Here is a 13,679-nt window from a genome sequence, read left to right as displayed (position 1 = left end):
CAGATTATCCAAATACAAAGACATGAAGTGGTATGTTGTGTGTGCAGGCTTGGGCAAGACGCTGATAGCTGCAGTAGTGATGTATAACTTCTACCGCTGGTACCCGCGGGGCACAGTGCTGTTCCTGGCTCCCTCCCGGCCGCTGGTCGCACAGCAGATAGACTCCTGCTACCGCGTCATGGGCATCCCTGAGCAAGACACAGCCGAGCTCACAGGTAGCCAGGGTGCATACAGCGACACAGATGTACTTATGTCTATGGCATGTAAGTTCATGTGTCTCAATAGTAACTGTCCATGATGCATGACAGAAGTAAGAGACATGTGCATACTTATGGCCTTGTAAGTACAGCATTAGTAATTAAGTCATGAATAAGTTGGCACAAAAATAAATTTATATTTATGGGTTTGCCTGTTCATCCAAATGTCACAGCCATGCTACTTTCAGGATGAATGAGGAGTTGTGAGCTCTTTGTCTGTGGTGGGCTGGCAGTGTCTGTGGTGGGTGCGTGTGCAGGACAGCTGCGGGCCGAGCAGAGGGACGCCCTGTGGCGACAGCGACGTGTATTCTTCGCCACTCCCCAAGTGGTTGCTAATGACCTGGCGAGTGGCACATGCAGCGCACAGACTGTGCGTTGTGTGGTGGTAGACGAGGCTCACCGCGCTCTCGGAGAACATGCATACTGCCAGGTACCTCTCACCCTCTCTGCAACTTTGTCATGAGTTTGTCTTCATTTAGCTTAACATGTCCATGTAGGTTTGTTATGCACAAGTTGTTTATGGCTGAATGGATCTTTAGGGACTGGATCCTGGGACTTAGATCCCAAAAGCTACTAATTAAATTCCGTGGAAATATACTAAACAATTATACAAACAAAATACACCAACCCCTCACTAAGCATGACTAATGTATGTGTTCCTAAAAAATGTTTGTGTTATTTTAAATCACGTATTGTGAAGCATTAGTCTCCATAAATAGCAAGGTTAAATTACTTAATGTGTTAAAAAATGTGTAGGAAAATATTCTTCAAGTAATATAAATTCGTAGACTAACACTCAACGATAAATACATCATACCATTTATCTTTATAAGCTTACCATCGAATTCTTTGTATGACAAATACAATACTGCATAACGAAAGATAGGTGTTGTGTACGTATGTAGTTATGTATTTGGGCATTTATGTAGGTATGTACATGGAGCTGTTGTGACAGCATGTTAGCAGTGGTGACAGTGTGGTTGCAGGTTCTCAAGCTACTGGACATGTTCAACACACAGTACCGAGTGCTCGCGCTGTCAGCCACGCCGGGCTCCGACCTGCTCGCCATCCAGCAGGTGCGTGCCTTCATCCTGTCCGCGCCTTCATCCTGTCCGTGCCTTCATCATGTCCGTGCCTTCATCCTGTCCGCGCCTTCATCCTGTCCGCGCCTTCATCCTGTCCGCGCCTTCATCCTGTCCGCGCCTTCATCCTGTCCGCGCCTTCATCCTGTCCGCGCCTTCATCCTGTCCGCGCCTTCATCCTGTCCGCGCCTTCATCCTGTCCGCGCCTTCATCCTGTCCGCGCCTTCATCCTGTCCGCGCCTTCATCCTGTCCGCGCCTTCATCCTGTCCGCGCCTTCATCCTGTCCGCGCCTTCATCCTGTCCGCGCCTTCATCCTGTCCGCGCCTTCATCCTGTCCGCGCCTTCATCCTGTCCGCGCCTTCATCCTGTCCGCGCCTTCATCCTGTCCGTGCCTGGTTCTCAGGTGACGTGGTCGACACGCAGTACTGCCTACCCGCCAGTTCTCGGGTGTCCCGTGAGGGCTCCTCTCAATCAAATAATACACTTTTTGAATATTAGTGATTGTTATAAATTTTTAGCTGTTTAACTTAGAAATTTCTTAGGTACCTACAGGGCTTAAATACGTTGTGTATTCTAAATTCAGTTGAATTTATCATTTGGAATTGTTATTTAAAAGAAATAAACATTTTCTAAAAAAAATGTTGTGCATCTGTGTGTGTTTGTTTGTGAAACTAGCACATTCAAGTCTATGCTTAACCTTAGCAAGTTTTGTGCCTTTATTCCTGCTTTATGTTAGCAATGGTCAATTGTTTATCTTTTTAAGTGTAGTGGGGGATATGATTGCCATTTGAGGAGGAAGTCTGGTGATGCAGGAATCAGCATTTCTATTGGCTGGTATGTTGAGATTAAGGCATCTCAGTCTTCTTTCTTTACTTCTTTCTTTGCCACAATTATCTTCACTCTTAGTCTGCAGTTGACAAGAATAGAGACTTTGTGTTTCGTCAGTCAATATTTGGTTTTGGAAGTAAGTCTTTTGACATTTTTGTAGCAGCTGCTGCCAAATTAATTATTTTATGTTGTTTTTTTTTTAAATATTGTAACATGCATAATTTCCACCATTGTTCTCTGAATCTGTGTTTTCCTTGCACGTACAGAAAAAAACTTAAAAAATATTCCATTTAAGGTTGCAGGTAGTGTGGTGTCAAGTTCTGTCTATGACTATTAATTTACTTGAAACTGGTTATCGTTACATTCAAATAAAATATGTAGTTAGAAGTTAATTGTTAATTTATTCTTCTCCTGTTTGTTTTACATACCAGTTCCGATTTCATGATGTTACATAACGATGCGCACCCACTCTTGCTGATCACTCCTCACAGTTTTGTGCCTTGCGAGGTAGTGACCTTGTCTGCTAGATGGGTCTACATCGGTGGACCCTCTGGCCAGCCGGGCCTGCGCTGCTAGGACCTTAATTTTATTTTATATTTTAGTTTATGTTACCCTTTGTATTTAAGTCTGTAATTAGTTTTATTGTAAGATTTAATACTTATTTACGGCAGCTCAAATAGGTGGGTAAAAGTAAGCTATTTGATGTACGTGGAAGTCTCATAAGTGTGTAGATATTTAAATTATTTGGTTTGTTACTTTTTGTGATCAGTTACTTGCAATCAATCAAACTCCTGATGTTAGCGCATGAGAAACTAAAAAACTAATTAGTGTGAGCTTGGGACAGCACCAATAGTGCTGTGCTAGTTTCGGACTGTTAAGTAGTGCAACAGAGGCCCGATATATGGTGATAATATGGCAGAAGAATAAAAAAATAATTGGCGTGGAATAGGTGTGTGCTCAGAGCGGTGAGAAAGTTGAATTCGGGCCAGGAGTGTGCAATGACGTCTTCAGCCATCGCCATAACGTAGACGGTTATGATGTTTGTTGCCTTTCAACATCTTGGCAATGCATGTGGGACATATGCATTTTACATGTTTTAGAAGAGAAAGTGAAAGTTACAGTATTTCAATTCTATTTTGCTTAACTCAACTTTACCCCGGAGCTGATGGTCAGCAGTGAAACAGGTGGGGCGTTGAACTTTGATTTAAATTCATTCCCGAGCAGGTAAAACACCATGACGAGAATTACATCAAAATTTTTATTAAAAATTGCTGTGCAATTTTAAGCAATTACGATTTATAACAGACTTGTGTCATCTTGCTGCCTGCTCAAGCCCCTTTTGATGGGAGAACTTGTAGCTGCGATTTTCTGCACTTTTACAAGTTCGGAAATATGTTAAGCTCATGGAAGATTTACTATGTATCAATTAAAAAAATGATTTGTGATATAGAACTTTACCAGAATTGGAGGCTATAATGTTTTAATATTTGAATGATTTACTCCAATAAGTATTTTTTTAGTTAATTTTTTAAGGGAAATTTTCTTGTTATCTTAAAGCAATCAAGTTCTTCTACTTGGAGACCAACCAGTGATTTTACATGACTAAGAGCTACATAAGCCTGTCTGGCAGCAAAGAGACACAATCCCAAATAAGTAACTGCATAATCTACAGTGCAGCTTTACATTTTATGCACAGTAGATGCCCAACTCAGTATTAATGGCAACATTCGCCATTCAGCATTACCATAGCTGTATTTTGCTGGAAAATGAATGGCTATTGGTTTTAATTATATGTACTTCATCTGTGCCCAAATCATCATGGACTGATGGAAAGTCACACCGGAAGAGTGGCCAGATAATTTCAGATATAGTATCCATATTGCCATTAAGGAACCTTGAGCACATTTTTCACCATAACCCAACCTCAGAAACTCAATAGTAACTCAAAAAGAATATATTTTTGAAATTTTAGAAATTTAAGGGCCTTAACCCCCCGCCCGGACACATTTTCCACCATAAAACTCCTAATAGAAAAAGTATTGCGTTTTAAAATTTTCGTAATTTTGGGTCTTTAAACACACACACAAACATTCCCCCCCCCCCCTTTTTTGGGCACAGTTGACCCCGGGGCAAATTCCCACCATGCCCCTACCTCATGGATAAACAAAAAGCATGGTTATTACCCATAGCTTGAAATTTGGTTATTTTTTACCCTCTGACTCCTCCTTAACCCAAAGTTCTCGAGTTATTAAAATATTGTATTGTCAGAGGTTCTTTATATGTATGCAAAATGTCAACACATTTGGACGTCGAAAAGTGGGTAAAAATTGAATGGAAATAATTTATTACATAGTCCATTCATTCATACATAGAGGTCAAGCTAATAAAAGCGGGGTTGTAAAAATGTGGAAACCTGTGAAAACACAGTTAAATGGCTTTTTTAAATAAAATAAGTAATGTCAGAAACTATTATAAAAGTATTGATGTTAATAAAGACCAATACAACACTAGTTTACCATGACCTTAAAATTATAATCAGCTGATATTTACCTGTATCTCACTAATCTCAACATCAAGACATTATTTTTGACGTAATAACGTCTTATAAATCGATGAACGCCGTCTGCACGCACGAAAAAGCATGACTCATTGTCACGTCCCGCCTGAGCAGAGCGTGCAAGCGATAGAGAGGCACGATCGGTCTAAGCTCTGGGCTTGTGATGCATCTATCTCTCTTCCACTCACGTTATTAAAATTATCGTCTGTAAACCGACTTTACAGACAACCCCCTTTTTTTTTCCTCCTCTGAACTCCCTGTTCTCGCCGACCTCCTGCGTCCCGTGGTGCAGGTGCTGAGGAACTTGAAGATAAGTCGCGTGGAGCTGCGCAGCGAGGACTCGGCAGACGTGCGGCCGTACACCCACCAGCGCAGCGTGCAGCTGGTCGTGGTGCAGCAAGACGCCCGCCTCCTGAGGCTGCGCGGACACTTGCTGGACGTGAGTGCTGCCGTGCTCCCCCCCATCCCCCCCTCCTGCTCCGAGGACTACTGCCCACTGTACACAGCATGTTAGTGGCCGGTATTTATATTGCATGCAAGATTTGGCCTGTCAATGGTTGAACATTTGTGTGTTACATAAAATCTTTTTTTTTTTCTCTCTCTCTCTCTTGATTAACAATTGTCGTTGAATGATGTAAAGTGCCGTTTCATGACCTTGCTGATACTGCGAGCAGCCACACCACACATTTCACATCGCTACGCCTGTTGGAAAAAGTGTGCCGTAGGAAGGTGCCGCCATGCCGTTGCACGGGGTGTTGCTATGACTGATACAGTCAGAGGTAACAGCGAGTCATCATGTAACATCAAGTTTCGGGAATAAATTAACATAGATGAACTTAAGCATCTAGACTGCTAAGTTTAAAATAAAAAGGAATCACCAGATTTATCTGTAGAAGGGTCACCCCTTTAAATTAGGAAAAAAAAATTAGAGTGGAAAAGGGATGGTGGGAGGGGAGAGGGCATAAGGCCCTTAAATTTTGAAAATTTTAAAAATAATTTTGTTTCGATTTTGAATGTTTCCGAGGTTGTGTTATGATGGTAAATGTGCCCGGGGTTCGACTTTCTTCCCCTAGGAGGGGGAGTGGTGAATGACCCTAATTTCAAAAAAAAAATTTTAATTATTCTTTTAAATTTAGTTTGTTTCTAAGGTCGGGTTATGGTGGGAAATGTATTCTTTTTGATTTGGAGTGTTTCCGATCCAATAGGTTGGGTTATGGTGGAATATGTGCCGGGGGAGGGGTTAAAGCCCCAAAATCTTTTAACGCTTCCATAACCCACCTTGGAGGCGTGCTTATTAATGTGTGTGTAATATGAAGAACATCCCTGTCAAATTTCAATTCTGTAGAAGTTTAGACATACTGCAAATACAGTCAAGAGCTTTCATTTTACCTAGAACTCACAAATTTAGATCAGTCTTCCTTTAAATTAGTTTTTCATAACCATAAACGTTTGTTATTTAATTTTATAATAATTTTTAACTTGTACGCTAAAACCATTTTATTAGTTTTAATAATTAATTCCTGTCTGTAGTTCTGTAGTAGTGCTGTATTGCTAATCTGCTTTGATAAATAATAAAGTAAGAAATGGGTTTTGACAGTTGTATCAAACATGGTTACGAAAGACAGTCAAGAGCATTCATTTTTCTTTATTCCTTACAATAGCAAAATGTAAATGCTTCACAGCTATGGCTTTTATTTTATTTTGAGACTAAAAATAATAAATTAAACTTTTATTTTTAAAAACTATAACTACTTTTATCATTGAATTAACTAAAAGTTAAAAAATTATATTTGAATTTAAGTTTTTTTGTCCAACAGCCAAATAATGCACCACAACTCTATATAACTAAAAGCATGGGGTGCTTGATATCATTTGTCTTAAATTTTCTATCACAAATTTTAGGATGTAGTCATTACAAAAATGAATATATGAAATGAATAACAATATGAACCTTAAAATAGTAATTGCAATGCTTGACACTAATTTGTCTTTAATTTTCTATCAGTATCAACAATATGATTTGTAATAGATTTTCTATCACTAATTTTAGGATATTATCAATACAAACATTTAGAATATAGTTATATCGAAAATTTTAGGAATTAGTCATTAGGAATATGACTACATGAAATTAATAGCAATAATGAACTTAAAATTAGTAATGGGGTGCTGGATATCATTTGTCCTAAATTTTATGTGACCAATTTTGTAGTCATTACGATAATGAAAGATGAAAGCACTGTACGGTTTTATTTATACAGAGTTGTGGTTCATTTTTTGGCTGTTAGACAAAAAATTTAAATTTTATTTATAAATTTTTAGTTCATTCAATAATAAAAGCTGGGATTTATTAGTTTTTAAAACTATAATTTTATATATTTTGCTTCTAGTGTAACTGATTTTTCCTAAGACATTGAAGAATCTTTGGTTTATACACACACACATACTCACACACTATTTTTATTAAAAAAAAAAATATTTTTTAAAGTTATATAACTATCAAGTTTTTTTCTTATTAGTTTTAATAAAACAATAGAGATAATTATTTGTTTAAATACCATACGTTTAACAACTATTTTTCTGTTTGCATCAAAAAATCAGTATTCACAAGCCAAATAACCGAGAACTTATCCTTCTATTTCTCTTTCCAATTCTGATGCTACATTTTCCCTTTCTCTCTGTCACACTTCAGGGCATCCTTGCCTCTCTCTCTCTCTCACTCTAGTACTGATGTAATTTACTAACACATTGCATCATCATGCTTTCAAAGGATAATAGCAAAATAAGTAAAGAAAAATACATAACTATACCTGAAAACTTAACAAACCAGCAAATTAGATATTAACTTTTAGTGGCTATATAAATATAAATTCAGTAAATTAACAATCATAGATACTTAAAACCATTAACTAATTTGCAATATGAGCATAACAATTATGTCTCAAACATATACTCAGCCATTATTTGCATTGCAATGAAAAACCTAACCAAGTACTGAAAATGATCATAAAACATAATAAATTATTTGTGCTAATGGCCTGCAATGCTACAAAATGACTATGCTGTTGTCACAGTCTGGGCTTGATCATCGTGGCAATCGTACGGGACACTTCTTCTCTCCATCTGTTATGGCTGCTCCTCGCCTCTCCCCCTCCCTGCCCCGCCTACTCAACATGCTGCTTGTTGCCCTCCTCCCAGCCTGCCCGGGAAGGTACTGCTGCCTGCCCTCCAAGACGCAGACTGCAAGACGCCTCTGTGTGGCATTCTGCGGCCGACGCAGCACAGGCAAGTTCCCCCCCCCCCCCCCTTCCCTTTTCCCAATTCTGTCTCATGACCTTAATTCCATGCAGCTACCAGATTCTGTTATTTGTGTTCACTGGGTACAATAGACAGCCTTGCACCACAAATTGCCATTTACCGACGGTCGCCTTGTTTACATCCCTGAGTGTGGCTCGGTCGTGCCTCCAGCGACTCAGCTGCCTCGTGACGAGCTTCACAACCCCTGGAGGGCAGTGGGGGGGCGTTCAGTTGGCGGTCCTGTGACGCCTGGTTCCTCTGTTGCAGCTGATAAACGACCGCCTGCGGCCGCTGAGATCACATGGCGCGCTCTCCGTCCAGTCGGACCAGCTCTCCAAGTACACGGTCAGAACACGCACCGCGTATTAACTCTGCAGTTTCCACATTGGAACCCTGGTTCGCGCTGTTCCGAGTAACGCGCTGGCAGAGTCTAGGAAAACATAAAAACAGAAAATGTTTTAAAAATTACTGGTCTTAAATGAGAGTACAGAATTTAAAAATTTAAATTCGTGGTTTCGTGCATACATTGGTCTAATTCAACAAATTGTAATTAATTATATTAATTATACATTCACATTATTGTAGGTTCAGTTCCAAAAAAAAAATATGCAGATTCCAGTTTCAGTTAACATTTTTAGGATTTCATTCTTCATTTCCGATTCTATCAGATCCCATCCAGACCTGTTCACTCGAATGACAAGTTTGATATTTTACTGCAGTAACTACAAACTTTAATTTTTATTAATTTACAACATTACAAATGATAATTAGTTTATTTTTATTAAGACAGTATACAGTTATTTCAGTTAAGCACCTAAAAGCTCCAGTGCTGTTCCGGTTAAAACATTAAAACTTTATTCATTTTTATTTATTTAATGAAATGTTTCACAAAAATGAAAGTAACGTTGTTATGTATTGCATTGTATTATGTATTGTATTATATTGTATTATGTATTGGCTGTATTTTAGCAATGTGAAAACTGCATTTGACGATCAGGTTTAAAGTTGGGTAAAATAATGGGAACTTTTTGTACAACATTTTTAGTAATTGAAGTTGTTTAAAAAAAATTTTCTCTAATGAATTAACCAATAGTGTTTACTTATTTTGAGATTAATCCTTTATTTTTTTATAGTTAAATACTGTAATTGAACTGTTCCTTCCAATAAAAAACGGTTCTATTGTTTTAAGGAGAAACAATGATTAATTATTTGCAAAGGTTACCAAGTAATTAAATAGCATCCTTACTCATTGATCAAAACTCTAATAAACTAAACAAACTTCTTTTTACTAATCAAAAAACCCAGTTTACTGACCATAAATCCTATTTAATTTAACATAACTCATATCAGATTAAACATATTAAACTGCATCAAAACTCTCATTAGTTTGTTTTCCCAGTTAGTTGAAAACCAGATTAATTAAAATACTAATCAATATGATGATAATTTAATTAAGAGGTATTGATAAATAGGTTTAGTAAACATTGATTTGATATTTGACCCTTAATGCACATTTAATGTGCTTATATTACCTACCTAAGGCTATTGGGAAAGACATATACGATAAAGAAAATTGAACTAAATCATATGACAAAACTTTAAAACACTTTGTAAGCAGTATGTTTTTGTTGATGTATACTGTGACTGGAGTGTTAAAAAATGAACCATTGGTGGCTACATAGCTTAAGAAACAGAACCTAAAATGTATGTGTATGTAGGTTTGTTGGTTATTCGACAATGACAAGTTTATTGTAGCATGGTGTACCGCAAGCAAGAAGCTAGGCTAGCGTCCTCCGCATGACGTCAGCCTGGCGTATTGTTGTGGGGGGGGGGGGGGGGACAATCCCACTTGCTCACGGCTACACGGAGGGGAACACACAAGCGACGGAGGGATGAAGTACTTCGGGGAGGCCCACTCAAGGCCGGAGAGGAGCGTGGCAAGGTCTCGTGTGCTAGGAGGACCTTATTGCGAGGGAACTGACCAGATGCCCTTTGATGGGCGTAGATCCCGAGAGGGCAGGTGCCCTCCCTCCCCCCCTTCTGGAAATAAGGCCTCACAGAAGGGGGCCACTTGTGCTTGCACTTGTAACGGAGCTGATAAACGTAAACGTAAAAACTATGTTATTGGAAAACTTCATGTGTTAAGGTTTTCTGCTTATTGCATGTGTATAGGCCAAAATATGGGCAATATACAACATGCATGCACTGTGTCTAGAGATGACTTGTGTCACTTAACAGCACGTGCAAAGCTCTAACCTTCCCCCCCCCCCCCCCCCTCTTTCCTTTATGCACGCCTTGCTTATGAATCCTACAGATTTGCGCCCATGGGCGTGGGCATGCGACAGGCATTCAATAAACACTTGGCTAATTCGTAATTGTGACAGTATTCATGATCCTATTGTACAACAAAATAATGTAAAATGATGTGCAAGGCCACCAGGTGCTAGCCAGCAGCGAGACGGGTCTGGTTGCCTGCTTGGCCGTGACACCCCCTGCCCCCTGGCAGTCCTCTTCCCTTCCTTGAGTTCGCACCACATCAAGTGTCAGAAAAAAATAAAAACTATTTTTTCATTACAGGCAAAAGTGATTTTTCATTTAAAAAATATATATATATATTTTTTTTTTTTTTTCTGTGTGCATGCATGTGCTAGCTTGCAAGTGCACTTACGTGTGTTCAATTTGAGTCCGAGTTTTTTTTTGGAAAGAATAGTAAATAGTGAAGTCATAGTCCAAGTTGATTTGTGTAATGGTTTAAACATTCTTAATAATTAAGTATTGGAATATTTGACTTATGATTTTGTTCCTGATTTGGACTAAGTATTTTTATATTTTATTAATATGATAGGCTGGCAATAATGCAAACACGGAGAGTGATGCCGCTTGCAGCTCATGAAGCTGCGAGAGAGCTGGCGCCGCTCCAAGGCCTCTCGGCTGGACAGGCAGACGCGCGGGCGCCTCGAGGCAGACTTCGCGGCCGGCATGAGCCTGTGCCACGCCCTGGAGCTGCTGTACGGGCACGGAGCTCGCGTGCTCCTCTCGTTCCTGGAGGGTGAGTGTCTGTGCCGGGGGTGCCAGAGGTGTGCGTGCTCCTCACGTTCCTGGAGGGTGAGTGTCTGTGCCGGGGGTGCCAGAGGTGTGCGTGCTCCTCACGTTCCTGGAGGGTGAGTGTCTGTGCCGGGGGTGCCAGAGGTGTGCGTGCGCCTCACGTTCCTGGAGGGTGAGTGTCTGTGCCGGGGGTGCCAGAGGTGTGCGTGCACCTCACGTTCCTGGAGGGTGAGTGTCTGTGCCGGGGGTGCCAGAGGTGTGCGTGCACCTCACGTTCCTGGAGGGTGAGTGTCTGTGCCGGGGGTGCCAGAGGTGTGCGTGCTCCTCACGTTCCTGGAGGGTGAGTGTCTGTGCCGGGGGTGCCAGAGGTGTGCGTGCTCCTCACGTTCCTGGAGGGTGAGTGTCCGTGCCGGGGGTGCCAGAGGTGTGCGTGCTCCTCACGTTCCTGGAGGGTGAGTGTCCGTGCCGGGGGTGCCAGAGGTGTGCGTGCTCCTCACGTTCCTGGAGGGTGAGTGTCCGTGCCGGGGGTGCCAGAGGTGTGCGTGCTCCTCACGTTCCTGGAGGGTGAGTGTCCGTGCCGGGGGTGCCAGAGGTGTGCGTGCTCCTCACGTTCCTGGAGGGTGAGTGTCTGTGCCGGGGGTGCCAGAGGTGTGCGTGCTCCTCACGTTCCTGGAGGGTGTGTGTCCGTGCCGGGGGTGCCAGAGGTGTGCGTGCGCCTCACGTTCCTGGAGGGTGAGTGTCCGTGCCGGGGGCGTCAGAGGCGTGTGCTGTAAGCGTGCAGGTAGCACGGGGCTGTGTGTGCGCAGGGCTGGTGGGCAAGCCCGGGCCGCACATGGACGCTGCAGGCCGGCTGCAGGCGCTACTGGAGGAGGTGCAGCGAGAGCTAGATGCCCAGCCTGTGAGTACGCACTCTCCCTCGTTTGCAGTGTTAGCTCCATACTTTAGCTGCTCAGGATCATTACACATGAATATTAAACTGCGTGAAATAACAAAGAAATCATATTTATAACATTTATTTTCGCATTTTAGCAAACAAAAAAAAAACTGCAAATGGAAAATAAACTGTGGTCAATATAAAACTAAAAATGTATCATATTTCATTTTCTCAACTGTCTCTACATCCTAGATGTTGATATTTCAACTGTAATAATTTAGAATGTCAATTAATTAGCAACAACAAAATGTAAGAACAGTGATAGGAAAATAAGAAATAAAAATGAATATTATGCTTACAAAAGTTCTAAACATGAGAGGGGTCATCATTTGTGCTACAATACAAAAATAGGCAAATAAAGAAGTGTTTGTTATTAGTAATCTGTCTAATACCAATTTATTTGAATCACGACTGCCTTGAATTTATCTCTGAAATACATATCTAGGTCGTAAGGTTCAATAATAAAACAACATTCCAAAATTAAAAAATATTTATATACCATTGTGTTGAAACATGTTTAAAGTTTGTTTCATTAACTAAGTTTCTTGAATTTACTTATTTTAATTACTTCCTATTTACATGAATTCATATTAAAAATGTGTACTATATCTTAGAGAACAGTAATGGAATAAGTACAAAGAAAACTACAGATAGAACTAGTACTTCCCGTAAACTCCAAAGTTTTATTTTTAATATATTTCTTTCATTCCAATTCTTTTTTATGGATAATTTCTCTCAAATCCCTTTTTTTTTCATATACTTTATTATTTACTGAAGTAGTGGCTTCCTGCACTCCTTAAACCATCTGCTCTTCCCACCTCCTCCTTAGTCGACCTTGGGACTTTCTTCACTCTTTTTAGTGCTGAATCTCATACCACAATTCCTCACTTCCTCCCTGCATGCCGTTAGTTGCTCCTTTTCTCCCCTCACATAATATCTTCCCCAAATATCATAGCCTACAACTTTCCTTCTCCGATCGTCTTTCCACTCTCTTCATAATCCTCTCCAACACTATAATGAATAACAACGGGCACAATGCACTACCCTGCTTCACTTTATTGACTTGCTCAAACCACTTCTTCATAGCTCTTCCAGTTCTCACACTGCTTTTGTTCCTTATACTTACTGTACTTAATACTCTTCTTTAATCCCAGCCTCGCCTTAGCTTGCCAAACACACTGTCTTCTCACAATATTGTACATCCAGGAATACATATAATTACTAGATATTTCCCAAATTCAGTTGTCATATGGTGAAAATCAGGTCTATACTAGACCTCTCTTCACTAAATCCATGCTGCTCCTTGTGCCATTTTCCTGCCATGCCCTTCCTTATTTCTTTTCCAAGACATTCTCAAACATCTTTGTACAGTGGCACATCAAAGTGATCCACCTATAGTTCTCACATCTTTTCCAGTCTCTTTGCTTAAAAACTGACACTATTATCCCTTTACTACAGTCCTCTGGTATGCATTTTACTCTCCAAATACACCCAACACACTACATATACAGCCAATGAATTCCTACTTCTTCTTCTGCTTTTATCATCTTATCATTTCTACTGTTAGATCGACTGTTCCTGTTGCCATTCTTCATCCTTTTATTGCTTCCTCAGCCTCTTTCCATGTGATATCCTCATCATACAATTCTGCCATGTTTTCCTACTCGTCAATTTCTTC

At 40.4% G+C, this 13,679-nt stretch overlaps 1 protein-coding gene across 1 annotated transcript in view; it reads left to right on the top strand.

Annotated features, from left to right (window-relative positions):
• LOC134540141 (uncharacterized) overlaps nucleotides 1-13,679 on the top strand; it is a 59,819-nt gene that overhangs the window by 2,766 nt on the left and 43,374 nt on the right. The window contains exons 4-10 of the mRNA XM_063382675.1: nucleotides 48-215; nucleotides 515-687; nucleotides 1,244-1,333; nucleotides 5,018-5,164; nucleotides 8,290-8,367; nucleotides 10,909-11,071; nucleotides 11,874-11,965. Of these exons, the coding sequence (XP_063238745.1) occupies nucleotides 48-215; nucleotides 515-687; nucleotides 1,244-1,333; nucleotides 5,018-5,164; nucleotides 8,290-8,367; nucleotides 10,909-11,071; nucleotides 11,874-11,965 (911 nt within the window). The remainder of the gene's footprint in view (nucleotides 1-47; nucleotides 216-514; nucleotides 688-1,243; nucleotides 1,334-5,017; nucleotides 5,165-8,289; nucleotides 8,368-10,908; nucleotides 11,072-11,873; nucleotides 11,966-13,679) is intronic.

This window comes from Bacillus rossius, chromosome 16 (genome assembly GCF_032445375.1).
Source record: "Bacillus rossius redtenbacheri isolate Brsri chromosome 16, Brsri_v3, whole genome shotgun sequence".
NCBI lineage: Eukaryota > Metazoa > Arthropoda > Insecta > Phasmatodea > Bacillidae > Bacillus > Bacillus rossius.
This window is presented reverse-complemented; position numbering and strand designations above follow the sequence as displayed.